General features: G+C 49.9%; 2 protein-coding genes and 1 long non-coding RNA gene across 4 annotated transcripts; 2 read left to right on the plus strand and 1 right to left on the minus strand.

Moving 5' to 3' along the window:
* Positions 1 to 8,524: 8,524 nt before the first annotated feature.
* Positions 8,525 to 9,540, plus strand: LOC136635182 (uncharacterized). Of its 2 annotated transcripts, none has more exons than XR_010793380.1 (3): positions 8,525 to 8,703; positions 9,149 to 9,223; positions 9,454 to 9,540. It is a non-coding gene; the product is annotated as an uncharacterized lncRNA (long non-coding RNA). The 2 variants fall into 2 exon arrangements; XR_010793381.1 differs by lacking the exon at positions 8,525 to 8,703 and adding an exon at positions 8,764 to 8,863.
* A 400-nt stretch (positions 9,541 to 9,940) lies between these two features.
* Positions 9,941 to 12,935, minus strand: RPS27 (ribosomal protein S27). The gene is made up of 4 exons (XM_066610327.1): positions 12,832 to 12,935; positions 11,317 to 11,425; positions 10,838 to 10,948; positions 9,941 to 10,209 (listed from the first exon to the last, which is right to left on the minus strand). The coding sequence occupies exons 1-4, from the start codon at positions 12,835 to 12,837 to the stop codon at positions 10,181 to 10,183; spliced, it is 255 nt and encodes an 84-aa protein (XP_066466424.1). The 5' UTR covers positions 12,838 to 12,935; the 3' UTR covers positions 9,941 to 10,180.
* A 2,290-nt stretch (positions 12,936 to 15,225) lies between these two features.
* RAB13 (RAB13, member RAS oncogene family) lies at positions 15,226 to 21,868 on the plus strand. Its single transcript, XM_066610324.1, has 8 exons — positions 15,226 to 15,522; positions 15,926 to 15,986; positions 16,369 to 16,429; positions 17,460 to 17,537; positions 17,818 to 17,907; positions 19,100 to 19,165; positions 19,756 to 19,806; positions 20,624 to 21,868. The coding sequence occupies exons 1-8, from the start codon at positions 15,399 to 15,401 to the stop codon at positions 20,693 to 20,695; spliced, it is 603 nt and encodes a 200-aa protein (XP_066466421.1). The 5' UTR covers positions 15,226 to 15,398; the 3' UTR covers positions 20,696 to 21,868.
* Positions 21,869 to 22,354: the final 486 nt, after the last annotated feature.

The raw sequence follows: 22,354 nt of genomic DNA on the forward strand, positions 1-22,354 counted from the left end.
GGTCAGGAGCACGAGGTGCAGCTTCTCTTTCCCACTTGGGCTGGTGCGGGGCTCCTTCCAGGTCTTTACCAGCACGTAGTCACTAGGCTGTAGACTGTGGCATCCAGCAGGACAGATGTACCTGTGAAGAGAAGGCAAAACAGCAGAACAGGAGAGTGTATTTTAATCTCTGTTTTTAACTATTGTTTTATTATACTTGAATGCATCCAGGGGCAGCTTTTTAGGGCTCCTGGTCTAACGTGGGAAACCGGGAATGTAGGAAAAACGTCGGAAACAGGGAATGTTTGCTTTTCCAGTGTATGCGCTCAAACAATCTGGGTTTGATAACCCAGAATATATTTTTACTATTTTCTCTGGAATTAAATGCCTTCCATAAAATATTCTATATAATCTCTTTTTTTAACATATAACCCCCATAGTTATCTTAATATCACTTTAATACCTTTAATACTTTTAAACATTTTAATATCACTTTAATTTTTACAATCTTTGTATTCTAAATTTATCTAGAAAATTTTTTTTTTTTACATGTTCAGCCATTTTAACTTTTTGGCCTAGTGCTTTCTTTGTTCTCTGTCTTATTGGTGTCTTCCTTCTTACTCCTCCCACGCTTCCTTCCATTTCTTTTTCTTCTTGACTCTCTTGAATTGCTTAATCCCTCTCTTTTCTTTCTCTTCATTCTATTCTTTTTAGGTTCAATCCAAAAATCCTTCCTCTTCTTGAAACAACGTGCACTCTGAAAGTTCCCTCTTTTTTCTTCCTTGAAATTCTTGATTCTGACCCTAACTTTATTTTCATCTGACACTTGATCCATTCTTTTTTCTTGTCTGTTATTTGTAATCCGTTCCTTCCTGCTTATCAGGGAGGAATTTATTTGCTTCATTTGTTCCGATAATTTTCTGACCTGTTGTTTCATTTCATTTCTGAAGTCCTGTAACAAATCCATTAATAAGGGCTGGCTGAATGCTCCCATTATCTTATTTCAGCTTCTTGTAAAAGTAATTTCCAATTTTTATATCCAAAAGGGGTAAATCAATATTCCACTTCTAATCAATAACAATGTCAAATCAATTCAAACAATTAAAGAGTCATCCAAGTCTTATTATCTTGCATCCCTTCTTATCCAAAGTATTGCTTACTTTTTAATATCCAAAAAGGGTGGGTCAGTATCCAGGTCAAAAACACTGTCAAATTGAGTTAATATGCCTTTATATGACCAGGCCTAAAGAAACTTCTTGCTAGGAAAAGGAAAGTAAAAATCAGTTCAGCTGTTAAAAACTAATTATTTATTTCTTTTTGAGGTATACCATTTCAGTCGGGTGAACTCTCATCTTCTTATCTTCCCCTTATCTTGCAGTCACCCTTATTACGAAGAAGAGAAAAATACTCCAGCAAGGGTTTTTTTGTTGTTGTTTTAAAATCCAGATTGGCTCTTTTCCCTTCTGGATGGCTAGCAACCAGCGTAAATAATTTTAGAGTTGCCTTCTCCTCCTTCCAACCTTCTGATTGCAATTGTTTTCAGAGCCTTTTAATGAACGGTTACTCACAATTAGAAGCTTTTCGCTTTCATGTTTATCTAGGCCGTGGGAGGGGAGTTCTCGGCTGTCCGGATCTTCTCCAAAGATGGTGTCCAGGATACGATGTGGTTCAGCACAGAGCAAACAGGGAAAATCTCTGAAGTAGATTGAAGTTGCCTGCTTCACGAGACTCGCCCGTTCAAGCTCGCAGCCTTCGTTCCTTCTTCTTGGAAACGAAGAGCGCCCCGATTGTTAAGGCACTTGAAAAACACATCTATTTAGCAGTTCCCTCGGGAGCCCCCCCAAGGCTCACTGCTACTTCACCGAGTGTTGGCTCCGCCCCCCCAGAGAGGGGGATTTTAATGCGGCCCATCCTTTGGACTATTTGGGAGAAGGGGAGTGTCATGAACATGTACAGTTTAAGTTAGCATGTGAAGCCTGTCAGTAACGAGAAGTGGCTCGCAGTTCCTAGCACAACACAGGAAAGGGTCTGTACAAAAGCCATCCAAACAAGATAAAACCACCCACTGACTTTTAATTTGTAATTAATCTGTGCAACCACTTTGCACAGGATGTAGTGGTGGCACTTGGCCTAGATGCCTTGAAAAGGGGATTGAACAAATTTACGGAGGAAATGGAGATTACAAGCCATGATGGGCATATGAAACTTCCTGGTTCTAAAAGTAGGTGATCTCTGAATGCCAGGTGCAAGGGAGTGGCACCAGGATGTAGGTCTCTTGTGGTCTTGGATGCTCCCTGAGGCATCTGGTAGGCCACTGAGTGATGCAGGAAGCTGGACTAGATGGGACCCCTTTGGCCTGATGCAGCAGGGCTCTTCTGATGTTCTTGTTTATGGAACCCTAAAGGTAAAATGTACCACAAGAGCATCCAAACAGCCCTATTGGATCACACCTAAGTTGCATAGAGATTTCCCTTGTCTTTTGGCAGTGTCAATTGGGCACTTCCTGGAAAACAGGAAGTTGCCAGTCAATTGTGCCCTGGATACAGCTAGGAATAGAATGGTGAGCAGAACTGGGCTTAAAACTGCCATTCCCAGTACCACAGGCTGCCCCAGATACAGTACCTTCAGCATCCAGTGCCCTCACGGTGAGCTCGAGTGGGAAGTCTTCAACATAGATCTCTTTGGTCCGGGAGATTATTTCAACATGGTCTATGAGGTCCACGAAGACATTGCAACGCAGCAAGTGGCCTGTCACTGGAAAGGAGAGCCAAACTGGGTCTCTTGCCCTTTGGGTCACGCCCTGAATAAGCCCCACATTACTTTCCCAAATGCTGGGGAGAAAACCAAAGTCTGGGGAACAACAGAACAAAAATGGCAAATCACAGGCCATTTGGAATTTCCAGTTTCCCAATAGAGGGTTTGCAATTGTCCTGTTGTGAGTCTACTGTTAATGGGCCTCTAGGGTTATGCAGCACCATCAAAACCTATGGCACTTTCCGGAGGCCTCTGCCCCAAAGGACTTACATTCTAGTGACACAATGGGTACAGAAAAAGCCAAGCCAGGTGGAGACAAGACGAGTCAGGGCCCTTGACAAAAGAATTTTAAATGTTTCTTAATGCCAGCAGCTGTTCCAATGATGTATTTGATTATATATATACAGTGGTGCCTCACAAAACGAAATTAATTCGTTCCGCAAGTTGTTTCGTATTGTGAAAATTTCGTCTTGCGAAGCGCGGTTTCCCATAGGAATGCATTGAAATTTAATTAATGCGTTCCTATGGGCAAAAAAAAGTCAGAACAAAGTCAAATTTGGTTTACAAAGTGTTTATTAAGTGCTCTTTAAAGGCATACATACTGTACAGAGGATTTCAAAAATTTCAAGCACAAAACTTCAACTTTTTAATTTTAAAAATTCGTCTTGCGAAGCACGGCCATAGAAAAATTCGTCTTGCGAAGCACGGCATAGAAAAATTCATCTTGCGGGTCACCAGAAAAAATCGCAAAAACGCTTTCGTCTTGCGGATTTTTCGGTGTGCAAGGCATTCATCTTGCAAGGCACCACTGTATATTCATATATCCCACTGTTCGACCTCGGCTCACAGGGCCCCTGTCCTTTCCTTCTCCCAGCAAGGTGACAGGGCCCTGGGGAGACAGTCAAGCTGGAGGGAGCACATAAAGGTTCGGTTACCACCAAGTCTTTAGCCAAATGGGACCTTCTTGGCCATGGGACCTGTCCAGGGTCCTGAAGGACTTGGCCTTTCACACCCTTAAGGGTCTGAGACAAAGTGACCCAAAGAAGTGCGTTCTCTTCTCTTTTAGTCAAATGCTTTGCTATCTTGGAAAAGCTGTTTACAAAATTACCAGACCAAACCAACCCTAGAGGAGGCACCAGAGAAACATGTGATGGGGTGGGGAGTTGGCTGATCGAACCTGGGAGGGAGGTGGGATTGGCGGTGGAAACACACTCTGAATCCCAGGTCCCTCCCTGGGCCTGATCCACCTACACAGACCAACTCAGGACTGAGCTGACCCATTGGGGCTGCTGAGGTTTACTTAGGGGCAAGGAGACAAATAAGAACTGCAGCAGGCCTAAGATCTGCAGCAGCCAAAACCCTCTGTGGGATGTTGAGCAGCCCGCTGCATCGCCAAGCAGGAATTTAAGTTGCATTGGGTTACAAGTAGGTCAATAAACAAACATCTCACTTCCCATGATTCCTCTGATAGTGATAGATCATGCCCTGGTCTGTCTGTCTGTCTGTGTCTGTCTGTTCATTTCCCCTGCTTCTTTCTCTGAAGTGCCACCTGACTCGTCCCCTCTGACTTAACTTACGGGCTCAGCCCTTGCCTAGTCTAGACACCCGTACTCTACTACAGGAGTATTGCAGCATTAGGGCCAAATCCTATCCAAATTTCCAAGAATGGGCAAACGCCACACATGCAGGGTCCCAGGGGGAGTGGTTTTTTTCCTGCTCATCAACATTGTAATGAAACAATTTAAAAGGGCCTTTAAGTGAGGACTTGCTGTGTTTATACACTGGTTTTCAAACACAGCTCAGTAACATAAAATTGTCTACGGATCGTGTAAGCTCCTTTGGCCAGGGACCTCTCAACTTATTCTTGCCAAAAGCACAATGTAGATCAAAGGTGTGAAACAAATAAATCCAGATTCTCATGTTGTGGTGATACATAGTAAAAGATCTAATGACACTGTGTGTTTTGAGTATTACTCCATTTCTTCTCTGTGTATAAGGCTGCTTTTATGTCAATAAAGGGTTCTTATAATTACACAGGGCAACACACATTTTGCTTCCTTAAACGTTACACCAATTCCTGGGTATCTTTGCGGTGCCAATTCCAAAAACGGCATCCATTTTGCCCTATCACGTCTAGTTTTGGAGATATCGCCTCCTTAGTGAATGGTTCAAGTAGCTTCCTCATGAGGAAGCCATGGTGTAGACTTCCGCATGAGGAAGCTGCTTGAACCATTCACTAATGAGGCTATACTATATCTCCAAAACTAGACGTGAAAGGGCCAAATGGATGCCATTTTTGGAATCGGCACCCCAAATTCATATCAAACCACCATAAAGTTTGGGAGAAACCTTGCTGATTCTCAATTTTGTAGGCCTGTGTTATGATTAAGGGAGGACTCGCTGTATTTATATACTGGCTTTCAACAACACTTCACTAACATAAAATCCACCAGATCCGTGTTTCCCAAACTTTGGGTCGTGAGTCAATTTCAGGTGGGTCCCCAATCATTTCAGTATGTATCTTATCCTTAACCTATCAGGCTTGAGGCTACCATGCTCTGTGACTGCATTTGGGGAAGTCACAGATCCGTACTTTTAACAGGCTGCTATATATATATGCTTTATAAGTGTGCACGCATGTGTGTGCATGTGTTCGCACATGTGCATGTGGCAATGAACACGTGACATGCCTGATCAATACAGCTAAAGGTTTCAATAATCAATCAACCAAGCTCAGCCTGGGCTGCCTTTTGGGCTGACGTCACGGGCGCCCATTCCCTAGCTGCGGAGGCCACGCCCCCGCGCTCCCTGGGCGCCCCGCCCTCACCAGGCGTAGCAACCGCCCTCAGCCGCCAGCACGAAGGAGACGCGCTTGTCCCGGCTGAAGGGCAGCAGCACCTTCGGCACGTTCAGTTTATAGGCCCGGGCCGCGCCCGCCAGCAGCAGCACGGCCGCCAGGGAGAGCACGGGCCTCGCCGGGAGCCAGCAGCCGCCCGCCATCGTCGACCCAACGAGCGCACAAAATGGCAGCTCAACCGCCTCAGAGGCGCGCGCGCGCCGTTCTGCGCATGCGCTGCCGCTGCAGGGCTCTTAACTGGCAGTTTGAATCGTGCCTGTGCGCATGCGCACCTGTCGAGTCAGGGTCTGATCTTTGCGCACGCGCACCGCTCATGTCTGGAAGTTCGCATCCTGCGTGTGCGCATCGCTCATGTAGGCCAGGGTCGAGTCTTGCCTTTGCGCATGCGCATCGCTCCTGCATGGTCAGGTTCTAATGGTGCCTTTCTTCCATTCTAGATCAGAGGGGGCGTGGCCAGGGCCAGGGGGCGTGTCGGGGTGGAGCTTATGAATGGAAGCTGCAGGAGAGACACATGGAGGAGGCGAGCCCTGCTGAGCTGCTGGAACTGACAGCCTCAGAGGGCTTTATGGGTGGACCAACCCGAGAGCAGTGCAGTTTTTGTCAATGGGTCCCTGCCGTAGTGGAGACCAAGTGAGAAGACACAAGTTTTTTTTGTGTCCCACAATACTAGTCCTTGAGATGTGCAAGAAGAGTTGCTGGCAGCACCTTAAGGAGGGAGAAAAATCAAGCTGTGCTTCCCACAGGGGAGAATCTAATTGACAAGCCAACTCTCACATGAGACATTATGGTGCCTTAGATGGCCTGAAAAGGGAACAACACTGCATGGTATCTACGCAGCGCTGCCCAACTGTACATACCTTATCACCATGCGGTCCTTACAGCCTTACAGCTTCTCCAGGCTGCCTAGCAAGTCCACAGCAGATTCAATAGGAATCCCCAGTTCACACCGGCATGATGCAACTCCGCTCCAGTCATTCAACTCATAGACAAGAGCAGATCTAGCCCAGGCAAGCTATCCTAATGGCTTTGATGAACCTCCATAAGCAGTGGTAGTATACCTCTGAATAGAAGGGGGGAAGAGAATCAATGAAGAGGACTATTACCTTCATGTTTTGGGCTTGCTGCTTGGCTAGTATGAACAATGGGGTGCCAGACCTGAGGATCTTGTCTAATGCAGCTGGGATTTTATGTTCTTGAGAGCAATCAATTCAAGAACACAAAGTCTGCAGGAACATGAATGTCCCCTATCTGCACAGCTTCCATCATAAGCATCTCTTCTTCCTTTCTCCTACCCACACTTTTTTGTACAACAGGTGCTCTTGGTGGCACTGATTTTGGGAAAGGAGATAAGCCCTGGTCCTACCCTGAGGGATCCTGGTACAGCTCTAATTAGGGGTTGGGGGGGGTCGATGACAAGTGAAGCCAGCCTTAATGTGCTACATACAGTAGATGTGGTACAGTCCCTGTGACAGCTTCCAGTCTTGACAGAACACAGCCAAACTTCTGCCGGTCTTGAAGTAGCTGAGAAAAGGCACAGGAGGCCTGCTGCCAAGATCAGTAAAGGTGCTGGGAGAGCAACAGTTGTTCAAGCACCCAGGATATCCAGGCAGCTGGGTGCCAGAAAGGGCAAGGCAAGACAGTAGTAGCCCCTCTGCCTGGAACTACCCCAACCCATTCCAGACAGCTGTTCCAATGCTCAGGACCCAGATTTGCTCATTTCCCTTTTGTCTTAATTTTTAAAAAGGCACCAGGAAAGTGGCATCTCCTTGTAGGACAGAGGTCAAAACAAGCGTCTGGCCTGGACACCTTTAAAAGGCGATTGGACAAGTTTCTGGAGGAAAAATCCATTACGGGTTACAAGCCATGATGTGCATGTGCAACCTCCTGATTTTAGAAATGGGCTATGTCAGATTGCCAGATTCAAGGGAGGGCACCAGGATGAAGTCTCTTGTCATCTGGTGTGCTCCCTGGGGCATTTGGTGGGCCGCTGTGAGATACAGTGTGAACAGAAAGCCATAAATAAGGGGCAATCAACAAATAAGGATGAGTTAGGGTAAAAGGGATGAGTTACGAGTACCAGCTCCTCTGTAAGGGATATGTCTGTGAACAGATTGTCGATGTGTATCGAATAGCCCTTCTCAGATCAACATCCTGAGCTGATAGCAAATGCCAAATGTTGTTTTTAGGCCTGCCTGTGTTATTCTTCCCATGGATGCCCTCCTCTCTTTGTCTGCTCTTGTCCCCCCTCCCCTATATAGAAGACCCTATAAAACCTGCATCAATGTAATCCTTCGGGGTCCTCCACGTGTGTGTGTGTGGGGGGGGGGGTCCGTTTGCAAATGAGTAAAGGAGGACTTTTGTCAGAAGTACATATTTCCTGCATGTGGCAAAGGGGGCTTTTGTTCACAAAGGGTTCCTGCCATTAAAAAATTGCATCTACCATCAGAGGGCATGGTGATTTTATAACACGTTCCCTGCCCCAAAGGCATTACAATCAGTAACTGAATCCAAGGGAAACAGATAAACAGGGTAGAATATGCATATATTCCAGTTACATGTACATGGCCTTAACTGCAGGAGAGAAATGTGTTAAAGGGCAAGTCGGAAAGGTGGCCTTTGGAGGAGGGATATGAAGGAAGAGAGAAGGCATAAACATGGCTGCTGTTCTAGCGTTGCTTGCTGTTTGTTATCAGTTCCATTGGTAACAAAGCCTTCTCCTCCTCCCCTTTCCCAAGGCCCAGCCCAGTTCCCCAGTGATCACAGTGGGACAGCCCCAGCATCTGGTCCACATGCCCAGGCATGTCCTCTACCTCACATGCCCAGGCATGTCTTCGTGGTCAACCTGACCTCCCTCCAGCAGATGGCAGCACCTGTCTTTGTCAACCTCTCCTGCACCCTCACCGGCCAGAGGGCCGCAGTGCTAGTCCAGGCTCTGCCTGAGCAAGACGCATGTGGTAAGCTGCAGTCTGACCCAGTTCAAGACAGTAAACACCACAGGAGAAGGGCATGAGCTTCTGTGGCCACCACCAGGCTCTGCCTGTTTACAAGGAAAGGCTGTTTTGAGATGAGAAAAGCAGTTCATTTGTGGGCCAAAACTGTGTGTGGGGTTGCCGGTAGGCACTCAAGGGTAACAAATTATTCTATGTCTCCCCCCCATGGGATGTCTAGGGCAGTGCGCTGAACCAGGGCTCCTCAGGCAGCTCCTAGGCTCCTACCAGGTGGTCCTCTTCACCATCAGTGCAGTGCTGGCATCCACCATGGTCATCTTTCTCAGTGAGTAGGGGGGTGGAGGAAGGCAAGTAGCATTCTGCTTCCCAGAAAGCAACCAGCATGTGTATATCCCCACTGTGACCACCACTTTGTGAAGCCCACCTGACCCTGGGCACCAATCTTTCAACCCTCCCCCCCTTGGAGACAGGGAAACTATTTCCCCTTTAACTGGTGTTAAGAATTTACCCAGATGACCAGGGGGCTTTAAACAGGCCAACCCCAAGTAATGATCTGGTGGCTGCAGCTGGGAACGGTCATGACCTGTGTGCAAATGGTTTGTCCTCACAGGTTACAATGCTTTCTTGACCAGACTGCAGACGGTCCCCGTGGTGTATGTCCCCGCTGATGTCGGAGTGCAGGCAGGTGAGTTGAAAGGAGCCCTCCACAGGGGAGAGGGCATACACACATCTGCCCCTAAGCATCAATGTGCTGTTCAGTGTTAGTCTGACCACCATAACGAGGTGGATCCAGACACCCCTTCAGTTCAGCTGTTGTAAGTCCCAGCTCAGTTGCCTTCCAGCTGGTTTGAATGGCTGCCAAGCACATCTGGGCATTTTCAAGCTTCTCTTCCCCTTCCCCACCCCCCTTTCTAGAATACCCATGTCACCCACCCAGTCCTCAGTATCAACCACCTGCTGGAAGGAACAGAACCATCACCTCAACTACCACCTACAGAAGACTTAGAAAAAGTGAACTGTAAAAAGTATTATTTAAAAAAGTTTTATTAAAAAGTATTAAATTAAAAAAGTATTATTATTAAACTGGGAACTGTGAGCAGGTGTCATTCTTCCACTGGGGAAGGGCAGCCCTTGCGATGGGGGCGTTTCAGAGAGCAGCTTCTGCAGCTGGCTGATTTGCCTTCAGCTCCAGCAAAGGACAGAAGACCCCATTCAGCCACTGCATCCCCACTGTTGCAAGCCCCAATGACGAGGCTTCTACGGGTATCACTGCACAGCATCTGTTCAAGGGGAAGTCTGCTTTGGCCTTGTAGTTAAGAGCCACAGCAATCCCAAGTCAGCCCACCAGCTACAAAAAAGGCCCACCAGGAACTCCCAAGCAACTCACAGGCACCACAGACTATGCATTTTTATCCAAAATTTATTGAGTCAAATGGGTGAGGCTACAAGGACAGCGGGACAGCCACAATTTTTGCCCATACCTTCTCTGTGGGCCAGCAGCTGAAGCCCTCAAGAGTCCCACAGCTAGCATCTACCATTGTGCGCAAGTGTCAGACCCCGATCCAAGCTCTTGAGCTCCTCAGCGCTTTAGCTGGTTCCTGTGCGCGTAGCCCCACCCATCCTGGACAACAACCTGCTTAATTTAATGCTGCTTTCGCCTGAAGGAACATCCTGGAAAGAGAGAGAACACCAAGGCATGAATGGAAGCAGGTCCAGAAGGTCTCTCCCCCCCCCCATAGTAGCAGACCTGCACCTGGACACAGGTGCCACAGCTCTTCTTAAATGCCACCCACAGAAGCAAACATCCCAAAGACTCAAGTTTATTATAACTTATGCTAAAGAGCAGGGTTGGAAGACCATGCCAATGACTGGTACCCTTAGAAATGAGAAGGGAACACAGGCAGGCCCAAATACCTGCATCAACCACAGATGTGCTATTTCCCCCCCCCCCCCCTTAAAGCCTGTTCCACCTGCAGGTCTTCCTTTTACAGGAAAGTCTTGGTAGCTTTTGTAGAAAGATATCCAAAAATTAAGAACATGTGAATGTAAAGCAAGGAGATGGCTGTGCCTTGGGGCAGATCTTTCCAACACGCACACACACCATTTCTAGATATGCAACATGACTCTCACTGCCATGAGACACTTTCTGTTTAGCAAAGCCTCAGAGCACCAGAGGTGCAACACACTTGGGTTTAAGCCATTTCTGCCCAGCCCGCAGGTGTACAGATTTGATCCCTGTTGTGTCTATGCAACACTGGACAGAAATGGCTTGAGAGAGCAGCAGAAATTCCACCCTCACCTTCTGTCAACCTTGCCTTTCCCCCAGTGGGCTGGCACAGGACAGTTGAGCAGCCGACACACAGGACCACCGTCTGAGCGTGACTGAAGACAGTGGTGATTTTGTAGCAACCTGGGAGGGAGAGAAAAAGACACACCTCAGCCTTTGTGTGTGGCAGAAGGAAAAGGGAACCTCTTCCAACCCCACCTACCTAGCAAGGGGGCAAATTTAAATCAGCAAATGAGTGCTATGGAACTGGGCAGTTCTAGAATTCAGCTCCCCTGCCTAGACTCTGGAATTGCTTTCTCAAACCACATATATCCTCACCTATCTTACTGCCTGCAAACCCTCCACCTCCTCCAACTATTTAGGGTCCAAGATGTTAAGCTGTAGCTTCTTGTAAGCCTGCAACAGGGAGACCCATCTGCTCCATATGCCCTCCTCCTCCTCGAGATTTCTTTGCTCCCCCTGCACAAAGGCTGTTACTGCCCCCCCCTTACCTGGACATTTCACATCCATGAAGTAGGAGTTGGGACTCTGGACCAGGCGCTTTTTCTTATGCTTCCTCTTCTCCTCCTCGGGGGAGGGATGCAGGAGATCCTTTGCGAGCTGCAGTGAGGAAGGTTGCATAAACCAAGGGGCTCAGGAACCCCTCTCCCAATCCCCCAGACCACTCCTGTGCCTCAAAACAGCCACCTATTTATCAGCAAGTCTGTCCCTGGCTGAGTGGGCTTGCACCAACCATGCCTCCAAAGAGGCAGCAATGCCACCCACCTTAAAAAGGGGACTTTGATCCACAACACTTTGGCTGTTATGCCTCAGCGCATCCCCACCTCCCTTTCCCCCCTGCATCAAGGTTTAGACAATGTTGCTCAAGTCAGGGGCCTCCACACTGTTAAGCCGTTTCTGCCCAGCTTTGCATACACACAACAGGGACCAAATGAGTACACCTGGGGGGGGCGGGCAAAAATGGGTTAACGGATCCTGCACACTGATGCGCACTATGTAAACAACCACACTTGCTCCGGAGCTGTAAAGGAGTGTAAGCATCCCACCCACCCCCAATTCAGATCTGATTTGAGGCACTGCCTTGAGACAGTGTCCTGGAGACGGCCTGCCTTGGAGGACTGTTAACCCATTTCTGCCCAGCCCACAGGTGCACACATGTGACCCCTGCTGCATACATGGCTCAAGCCACTGCTGCCTGACGTTGCATATACACAACACGGATCAAATGGGTCTACCTGTGGGCCGGATAAAAAAGGGTTAAGCAGGGTGAGCAAATATAAATTGGGGGGGGGTCTCCACCTTTAACCAGTGCATGGGAGATTAAAGCAGGCACAGCTCAACCTGGGAGGGTTTAGAAAGCGGCGCCTGCCCAAAATTCCCTACACAAGGTAGAGGCTGCCTCTGTCTCCCCACTTTGTGTCTGGCCCCCCCACTCCGCCCCCCCTTTGGGTCTGGTCCCCTCCCACTCCATCCTCCCTTTGGGTCTGCCCCTTTCTGTGTCTGGTCCCCCCCACTCCATCCCCCCTTTGTGCCTACTAAGTGAAGGAGCTGCAATTTGGAGGGAGGCATTCTAGAGCCCAACCCCATGCGCATCTACTCAGAAGTAAGCCCCATTATAGTGAAAGGCTCTTACTCGCAGGTAAGAGGGGCCATGCGCCTTAAAGGAAGGGGCTGTACCACCTGAGCAGGAGTGGGGCTGTGCCACCCCCCCCAGTCTCGCCAGGGCAGGGCACGGCTGGCGGGCTGCCTCCCCCCCAGGCCTGAGCCCCCCCAGGGAGGCAGCCCAGACGCCAGCAGGCCCGGGGGGGCTGGAGCCCCCTCCCTCCTCTGCCCCCCAGGGCGCCATTTTGGCTCTCCTGCCCGAGCAGGAGGGAAGCGTGGTGGGGGCGAGGGCCGCGCACCCGCAGGGGGCCGAGGGAGCCCTCCCCAGCCGCGCAGGCCCCCCGGGGCCGGGACTCGCCCGCCCGCCGCCCCGGCTCGGCCCAGCCCCGGCGGCGCGCACTCACAGGCATGTTCGCGTGGAGGCAGCTACGGCCGAAAAGGAGCCAGGCCGGAAGGAGAGGGCGCTATATCCGCTGCGGGGTCTCCCGCTCACGGGCGGAAGTCCCAAGGCCGGGGGGCGGGGCCTAAGAGGCCCGCGACGCCGCGTCGCCGCCATCTTGGGAGGACGGCCTGGAGGCCGCGACGTCGCGCCGCCATCTTGGGAGGGCGGGGCGCACGTCAGGGAGGGGGCTGGGCTTGGGAAGGGAGGGCTGAGGAGAGCAGCCCTCTTGAGAAGGTCAAGAGGCTGCCTCGGTGCTTCGAGGCGGCCATTTTGAGAGGGCTTCAGGGAAGAGGCTGTTGCTCCCCCCAGCCGTTGGCTGCGGTTGTGACGTCACTCATGCCAACCTTGCTCCTTCAGGAGGGCTGTGACGTCAGCACCAAGGGTGGTGCAGGGTGGGAGGATGTGACAACACCCTGGCCTGAGATGGCTCTTGCAGACACAGCCATGGTGATGTCACGGTGGCTGTTGTGATGTCACGGCATGATGTGATGTAATGGGTGACGTCACTAAGCCAACCCCTGCAGGCGCCTCGGGCTCCTGCCTCGTGTTCACGCCCAAGCCCTACAGCCCCATAAAACCACACACATGTGGTTTTCCTGTTGAACTCACTGCCACTGGATGTCAGGGTGGCCACTCACCTTTAAATGCCCACGTAGATTCGTACACCCGCTTTGAGCGTTTATTAGAAGCAGGGTAAAGTTTATTAAATGGATAATAATATTGAGGGGCCCCGGGGCAGGAGCCTGATGATGTCACTGGCAGAGCGATGACATCACGGCTCTCATTAATCCACAGCACCACAAACATCTGTGAAGAGGAGGAAATGCTGTGCCCAAAACTGTACACACTGAGGAACGCTCATCAGCATAACATGAAGGAAACCATCTCCTACCCTGCCTTTTCCTTGCAGTTCATGCAATTCATTATTACGCTTATTGTGACATTAACCACCCCGCTTGCAAAACTGACCCATATAATGACCCATCTAATGCCCACCACCACAAAAAAAACACCCTTTAGGATACAATCCAAACCAACTTTCCAGCACCAAGTTCAGGGCGTTGCAGCTCTGAGACAAGGGAACAAACATTCCCTTACCTTGAGGTCTCGGTGACTGCCCCCAAACTGCAGGATGCAGCACATGCCCCATTGGCACGGCTGCATCAGTGCTAGGAAGTGGGTTAGGATTTGGGCCTGAGGTGCTTTATAAAATACCAATAAATGGCTCCCAGTCCAATCCTATCCACACTTTCCTGGGAGTAAGCCCGATTGACTCTAATGGGAGTTACTTCTGAGTAGACAAGCATAGGATTGGGCTGTCCCAAAGCAGCTCGCAACAATTAAAACCCATCACGAAATCCAAGAGAGGACACCAAACAGCACTAATACTTAATGATGAACTCAATACATCAGTACACTCAAAAGTGCAGGCAAAGAAAGAGTTAAGGTTGCTGCAGTCGCCTGGCTCTCTCAAGTATCCCTAAGATGGCCCTGCCTGATACCAAATCTACTCCAGGCTCTGTTCTAAGAGGCAACAAAAAGGCTAGAGTGGATGGAGACCTTCCAAGGCTTCACCCCAAGCCTCCTTGTGTTCCAGGTAGGCTGCTTCTGAACATGGAGGCTCGATTGAGTTATCATGACTAGTATCCATTAGGCCGACTCTCCTTCTCCATGCATTTGTCTGATCCTTTCCAAAGCTGTGTTTTCCAGCTGTAACAATTATTGTTATTATTGATTGAAACAGCACTGTCTGTATACATGGTGCTTTGAGAGCAAAGACTAGCAAGTCTTTGCCCTCAAGGAGCTTACAAACAACCCACACATATGGTAGCCCTACTGTTGGCGCGTCTTAGGGTAACGAAATCTCAGAGAACTGTGCGCTAGGCAGGAGCGGGAAAAGAAGTTTGAGCATCTCCCTACTTGGTTTCAAAGCAGAATGTGCTGAAATCTTTTTTCCTGGCATAAAGAGACAATGATAGGTCTGGTTGGCCTGCCTGTGCCTCTTTAAAAAAGGAGGGCGGAGGAGATAGCCTTAACCATGCCTGGAAGCCAGTCCTGAGATGGGACTAGATGCATGCTTCCAGGCAACTGTGAGCGCTTGGTGGCGAGTGCGGGCAAAGCACTCTGTGTGTTCTCAGGGGCACTCTTGCCTCCATTCGACAGCCCAGGGAGAGAGGCTTCCTGCCCCCCTTTTGCAGAAACATCTTTTTCCCAAATGAATGGACAGCCCCCATCCTTCATCCAGCCAGCCAGCCAGCAACCTCCTCCCACACTGGCTGAGTTGGCCAGGAACTGGTTAACCCCTCCCTTGCCCAGAAGGAACTCCTTTCTCCATTGCCTTCCAGCAAAGAGAGAATGGGGGAGTGGTCTGAGCTGGCTAGAGGGAAGGAGGAAAAGAACTTTTGTTTGGGGGGGGGAGAAGGAGGAGTCGGCCCCACCCCTCAAAACTTTTTGCTCCCCAGCTTCAGATTCTTTCTTTCTGGATTTTTTTCCTAGTCCCTCTCCTTGGAAGGGAAGAATCCTGGGAAAATGGCAAAATCCTATGATCACCTCTTCAAGCTGTTGCTGATCGGAGACAGTGGAGTGGGAAAGACTTGCCTGATCATCCGCTTTGCAGAGGACAACTTCAGTGGCACTTACATCAGCACCATTGGTGAGAGGGGGCCTTGGAGTGGGGCACAGCCTCCTAGGGTCTGGGGTGGGGTGGGGGGTGCTCCGGCCCTTGGGCATCCTCAGTGCCTAATCCACACCCATCTGAACAGTGCATCAATGCTCTCAGCAAGGGCAGGCACCCCTTCCATGCACACTGGAGTCAAAATCCGCTTTAGGATACCATCCTAGAAATTTTTGGGTGTTATGTTAATCTAAGGGGATCTAATTAATTCCCTTCACCTGAATAGACATAGCTGGGGGGGGGATCATCTGAGTGCACAGAAGTTGTGTGCACCGAGCCAGGAGATTATCATTATTCTGGATGAAATGAAACCAGAGTGAGAGAGTAGGATCTTGTGCTCACGGCACAAAACAACCTTCAGTTCTCTCTCCCCCTGTCCCAGGCATTGATTTCAAAATCCGGACAGTGGAAATAGAAGGCAAAAGGATCAAGCTTCAGGTTTGGTAAGTACATTTTTTAAAAAATAGTGTCTCTGCTTCAAGGTGCCTACAATCAATGTCTTAACAGCAGGGGAAGATGTGAGAGGAAGGGGACAGGCTATCGAATCGCTGGCAACCTTCAGTCTCGAAAGACTATGGTATCGCGCTCTGAAAGCGCAGGCGCCACCAAGGACAGGCTAGAGCACAAGAGAATCATATGAGAGTTTTGGTACGGTGTGTCATAGTTATGTGACCGCGTGTCATAAGCAAAATATTTGTGTCTCTGCCCCAAACTGTTTACAATCACCAGATGCAATATAAGGGGCAACGAGAATGAATATAAGGCCTTTGAGAAGTTTCCGCTTATATGCCCCCCCTTGCAAATTCAGGCTTCTCTGTCTTTCAGGGACACGGCTGGCCAAGAGCGCTTCAAGACCATCACTACGGCGTATTACCGAGGTGCCATGGTACGGCTTCCACCCTCTTCTCGGCATTTTGGCTAAGATCAAGTGTCTACCCTCTGAACCAGGCTGGAATGGTCTCTCAATGGGTGGGGGGAATCTCCTTAGCCTAAGCAAGGGACTCCAGTGTCCTACCGAAAGGGACAAGAAAGCATCAGGTCCATTGGGGCATTATCTCCCCGTGGGGGGGGGAGCATGTCTCAGAATTTGCTATTGCAATGTGGAGAAGATCCCATTTTAAACATATATTTGAAGCCTGTGACATCTAAGGCAGTGGTTCCTAAACTGTGAGTCAGGACCCACTGGTGGTTTGCGACCCCATTTTTGGTGGAAGTCCCTCCTTTTTGTCCTCACAACAACCCTGTATGGTTGGAGAGGCTGAGAGAGAGAGACTGGCCGGCCCATGGTCACTCCCATGGATGAGCAGGGAGTTGAACCTGGATCTTCCGCTACTCCATCCTGGCTACTCCATCCTGGCTCCATCCGCTACTCCATCCTGGCTACTCCATCCTGGCTACTCCATCCTGGCTCCATCCTGGCTACTCCATCCTGGCTCTCAAATGTGGTCCCTTTGTACAATTTTAGCCCAATGCTATGCTTGTCTACCTGGAAGTAAAATCCATTGACTTCAATGAGGCTTACTCCCGGGAAAGTGTGTAAAGGGTTGAAGTTTTAGCCTCTTAATGGAAACCCCGGTGAAGAGAAGTGTGTGGAAGTACCACCCCCTGACTTCTGAAAGCCAGCCTGTTTCCAGCTTTGCGCCACTTTCCAGCTTACCTCCACCCAATGAGGACTAGAGTCTTGTTTTTCTTGTTTAAATACAATTGTAAGAATATTGAATGGACGGGGTTTTGCTCTCAGTTCCCCCTGTTGGTGAACACCAGTGTGGCTGGGGTGGGTTTGAGCTGAGCCAATAGGTGCTGGGGCTTGCAGCGGGCAGCAAGGAATTGAGTGGTTGGTCTCTGGGGAAGGGTAAGCCAGTGGGTGTGTTTCCTGAACAAAATGATGTCAATTCCAACCCATCATTCCTTCCCAGGGGATTATCCTTGTGTATGACATCACGGATGAGAAATCCTTTGAAAATATCCAGAACTGGATGAAGAGCATCAAGGAGGTCGGTGAGGGGCCTGTGTGTGTCTGAGAAAGAGGGTGGGACAGGGAGGTCGTTCTAACGGGGAATGGGGAGAGGTGTCCGATGCAGCCCTCCCCCACTGTTCTTCCACCACCCCAAAACTGGACCCCAAAACCCCTCACCGGCTTCGCTTCTCCCACCCCCTCCAAACGCCGAGGAAGCCATCGAAGCAGAATCTCTCAGCCCTCCATGTGCTGCAGAAGTAGAGACCAGGCTGCTGTCCAACCGGGTCTGCAACCAGCTCTCTCCTCTCTTTCCACAGAACGCTTCGGCCGGCGTAGAGCGCCTCCTGCTGGGGAACAAGTGCGACATGGAGAGCAAGCGCAAGGTGACCCGGGATCGAGCCGAGAAGGTAACGGTCTTGGAGGAGGGTGGATTGCCTCCCTCCTTTTCAGCGAAGCCTTCAATTCAGTGTCCAGGTCCCCACTTCATTCTTGAGCAAAGCCTTGTTTATCCCTGCCTGCATTTCTGTCTCTTTTCCGTTCTTTCGTTGTCCCTCTTGTGTTTTCAAATAGCAAGATCCTTGGGGCAGGGACTGGTTTTTCTTACCAATTGCAAAGCTCGGTACGGCAGGTGGTGGAATAATCGTGGGTTCTGGGGTGGAGTGGAACAGGGGCTTGCAAAGCCAGTTGAGATTTGTGGCTAGAGGAGGCTAGGATGAACCGGGGGACATCCACTAAAATGGAGTGTTGGGAGAGTTAGAACAGACAAAAGAAAATATTTCTTTACTCAGCGTGTGGTCGGTCTGTGGAACTCCTTGCCACAGGATGTGGTGATGGCGTCTGGCCTGGACGCCTTTAAAAGGGGATTGGACAAGTTTCTGGAGGAAAAATCCATTACGGGTTACAAGCCATGATGTGTACGCGCAACCTCCTGATTTTAGAAATGGCTTATGTCAGAATGCCAGATGCAAGGGAGGGCACCAGGATGAGGTCTCTTGTTATCTGGTGTGCTCCCTGGGGCATTTGGTGGGCCGCTGTGAGATACAGGAAGCTGGACTAGATGGGCCTATGCCCTGATCCAGTGGGGCTGTTCTTATGTTCTTAACTACAATTCCCAGGAAGCCTTGCAGGTCTCTTGTTACCTGGTGTGCTCCCTGGGGCATTTGGTGGGCCGCTGTGAGATGCAGGAAGCTGGACTAGATGGACCTATGGCCTGAGCCAGTGGGGCTGTTCTTATGTTCTTAACTACAATTCCCAGGAAGCCTTGCAGGTCTCTTGTTATCTGGTGTGCTCCCTGGGGCATTTGGTGGGCCGCTGTGGGATACAGGAAGCTGGACTAGATGGGCCTATGGCCTGATCCAGTGGGGCTGTTCTTATGTTCTTAACTACAATTCCCAGGAAGCCTTGCAGGTCTCTTGTTATCTGGTGTGCTCCCTGGGGCATTTGGTGGGCCGCTGTGAGATACAGGCTTGATGGGCCTGTGGCCTGATCCAGTGGGGCTGTTCTTATGTTCTTAGGATGGGATATGGTGATAGAGGGTTAAGGTTTCTGAGGGAATGGAGATGTCCATGTTTGAAATGCGTCCTCTTTCTTTCCCGACAGCTGTCCAAGGATCACGGGATCAGGTTCTTTGAGACCAGCGCAAAATCCAGTTTAAATGTGCAAGAGGTGAGCTTTGTGTGTGTGTGTGTGTGTGTGTGTGTGTGTGTAGCAACTGGGCACATAGGGCACCTTTCCGAGAGACCCACAGCTACCCCTTGCCTTTCTGATATGGCCTTGGGTGACTTTTAAAAAGAGTCAGACAGGTTCACAGAGCTATTCTTGGTGAGTGAGAGCTAAATGGAACTGCCTGATAAGGAGCAGTCTATCTGCTAAGTACTAGATACTGTGGATGGGGGTGGCTGCCTCTTTTGATCGGAGCCTCCTAGCGGCATCTCTGCCCAGTTTGGTTGGAAATGGGACGCTAGTCTACCTCCAGTCTCCAGCCCTTCTATACCTGGGTGCTAAATCAGCAGTGATGACTACTGGGCGTTGACTTCAGGAGGCCTGAGGTGTGCACATGGCAGGCAGCCTAGAGCGGAATATTATTCTCTCTGCAACACAGTTCTTGGGCTGTTCAGTAGCGGTGATTGATTGATAAGGGCCCGCACCAGGGGGACGTTGTGACGTCCAGAACTTTGCACGTTACAAAACGCAACTGAATGGTCCGTCGAGCTACAGCGGGCCGTTCCTTAATTTTCCTTCACTCTCTTTCTCAGGCTTTCACTACTCTGGCCCGGGACATCCTTCTGAAATCAAATAAGAAATCGGTAAGGACAGGAAGTGTGAGAAGTGTGTGCGTGTTTCACGGGTACCCGAACCACAATGCAATCCGCTAGCCTGGGGAGGCGGGGGAGGGTGAAGCCGAAGAGGCCTTCTGAGCTGCTGTGTGTGGTGGGAAAGTGGAATCCATCGTGTAATGGATTCTGCTGGGTGAGAATGAAGCCATTCTCAGAGAGTTAGAATGCCTCTTCTCAGAGAGTTAGGCATTCTCAGAATGCCTCTTCTCAGAGAGTTAGGCAAGGCATTCCCTCTTGGGCGAGAGTGGATGCCTCTTCCAAGTCTTACAACTGAGAATGCTTCTTTTAAAACGGCAGCAGCCCCTTGTATCAGGGCAAGTGCCATTGCAAAAGATGCTTTCCCTCCTGGGTGAGGGTTGGAATGCATCTTCTAAAGGGGAGAATGCATCTTCTAAAATGGCGCCTGCCTTCTGCAGACCTTATAAGTACTTGTATAAAGATAATGAACCTTAAAACAAAACGTACAGTGGGCACTCCTTATCTGTGGGCCGTGCGGATTTTAGCACCCGGCTGGAGGGTTTCATCTTCTGCGGAGGCCACGTGCGATCTCTCTGGAGGGCCGGGTGCGGCCCCAGGTAAGTGATTTAATTGTCCAGATTTTATTCAGTTACCTAATTAACCAGATTTAATTGTCCACAGATTTTGGTCAAAGTTTGGTGCACACACTTTTCTTTGCATTTCCGAGCCCCTGCAAGTAAAATTAAGCCCTGTGTGGCTTCCTGGCCTCCACTTCCTTCCAGCCATTCCTTCATTTCTCTTCCTGTTTCTCTTCTTGGCCCCCTTCCAGGCTCAGATCAACAAGGGCCCGCTGGACCTGAAAGGATCGCAGAAGAGCAGCAGTAAATGTTCGGTGCTGTAGCCACCGGCTCGCCTCTTCGGAATCGGCCCCTGGCTGGAGCATCCGGCACTAGTGTGCCACATCCCCCCCTCCACGCCTCTAGTTTCTTCCACGGAACCTGCAACCTGCTTTCGGGCTGGATCCCGCGGGTTGACAGCAGGTCAGGCTTCGAGGCTGAGTCCTCCCCCCCTTCCCTTTTGGGTTCCAGCAGCAATATGGACAAATTTGACCTGAGGACCTCACGAAAGGGAAAGGGAGGGAGCGGGGAGGCATTTTAATTGGGGGGTTTCAGCCACCACAGAGCCAGAATTGGGGGGGGGGTTCAGGAAGTTGACCTTCTGTTCCATACACCAACCTGCCTTCCTGTCTAGCGGGGTATATCGAACAGGATGTGGTTTAAAACAAGTTACAAAAACTAGCTGTGAGTTCTTATATTTGTTTTCCAGCAGGTTAAAAAAAAACAGAGGGCACTTTGGAGGGGGGGGCATGATTGTGAACTTAATATTATGCACCATTAAAAAAAAAAGTAGATGGTCAACCCACAAAGGCTCGCAAGTAACTCCTTTGATTGTCGTAATCGGCACCACTCCTAAATGCTCCAAGTTTAACCCCCTTCTGGAGCCGGTCTGAACTGAGATGTTTGGGTTTCCAAACCAGGCTGTCTGGGTGAAAAAGGATGTTCACACAACTGCAGAGGGCTGGAGCGACGGTGCCCCTCGTGCAAGATGAACAGTACGCAAGCGGTCTTGCCTCCTTCCAGGAGTTCCCGCAGAGCAGGATGGCACGAGCTCTCTGCTGCTGCGGCTCCCTCACAAATTGAATTCAGAGGTATACTGCCCCTGAAGCTGGAGGCTCTGCTTAGCTTTCATGTCTTAGCAGCCACCCTCCAGGACCAGTCGTGCGCAAGAACACCATCTTGGTGAATGTCCTCTCCCATACGCCACCCCCTACCAATTCATATTAAGGGATAGACTGCCTTGGGATTGAGAGGCTCTACTTAGCTATCATGTCTAGCATTCACTTTCCTTTATGAAGTTGGCAAATCCCCTTCAGTGCCATCTCCAGCGGCTAAAAACCCATCACCCCATCTGACACATCATGCGTCATAGTTAGAGGTGTGTTTCTTTTAAATGGTAAATGCAAAATAAAGCGATATAATGTGAAATTTGCATTTTAAAAACCGTAATAAAACAATGGTTGGCAACCTTCAGTCTCGAAAGACTATGGTATAAGCCTACAGCACCTGGTATTCCCAGGTGGTCTCCCATCCAAGTACTCACCAGGCCTGACCCTGCTTAGCTTCCGAGATCATGGTATAAGCCTACAGCACCCGGTATTCCCAAGCGGTCTCCCATCCAAGTACTAACCAGGCCTGACCCTGCTTAGCTTCAGAGATCATGGTATAAGCCTACAGCACCCGGTATTCCCAGGCGGTCTCCCATCCAAGTACTAACCAGGCCTGACCCTGCTTAGCTTCAGAGATCATGGTATAAGCCTACAGCACCCTGTATTCCCAGGCGGTCTCCCATCCAAGTACTAACCAGGCCTGACCCTGCTTAGCTTCCGAGATCATGGTATAAGCCTACAGCGCCCGGTATTCCCAAGCGGTCTCCCATCCAAGTACTAACCAGGCCTGACCCTGCTTAGCTTCTGAAATCAGACGAGATCGGGCAAACAATT

Source organism: Tiliqua scincoides, chromosome 15, assembly GCF_035046505.1.
Source record: "Tiliqua scincoides isolate rTilSci1 chromosome 15, rTilSci1.hap2, whole genome shotgun sequence".
Lineage (NCBI taxonomy): Eukaryota > Metazoa > Chordata > Lepidosauria > Squamata > Scincidae > Tiliqua > Tiliqua scincoides.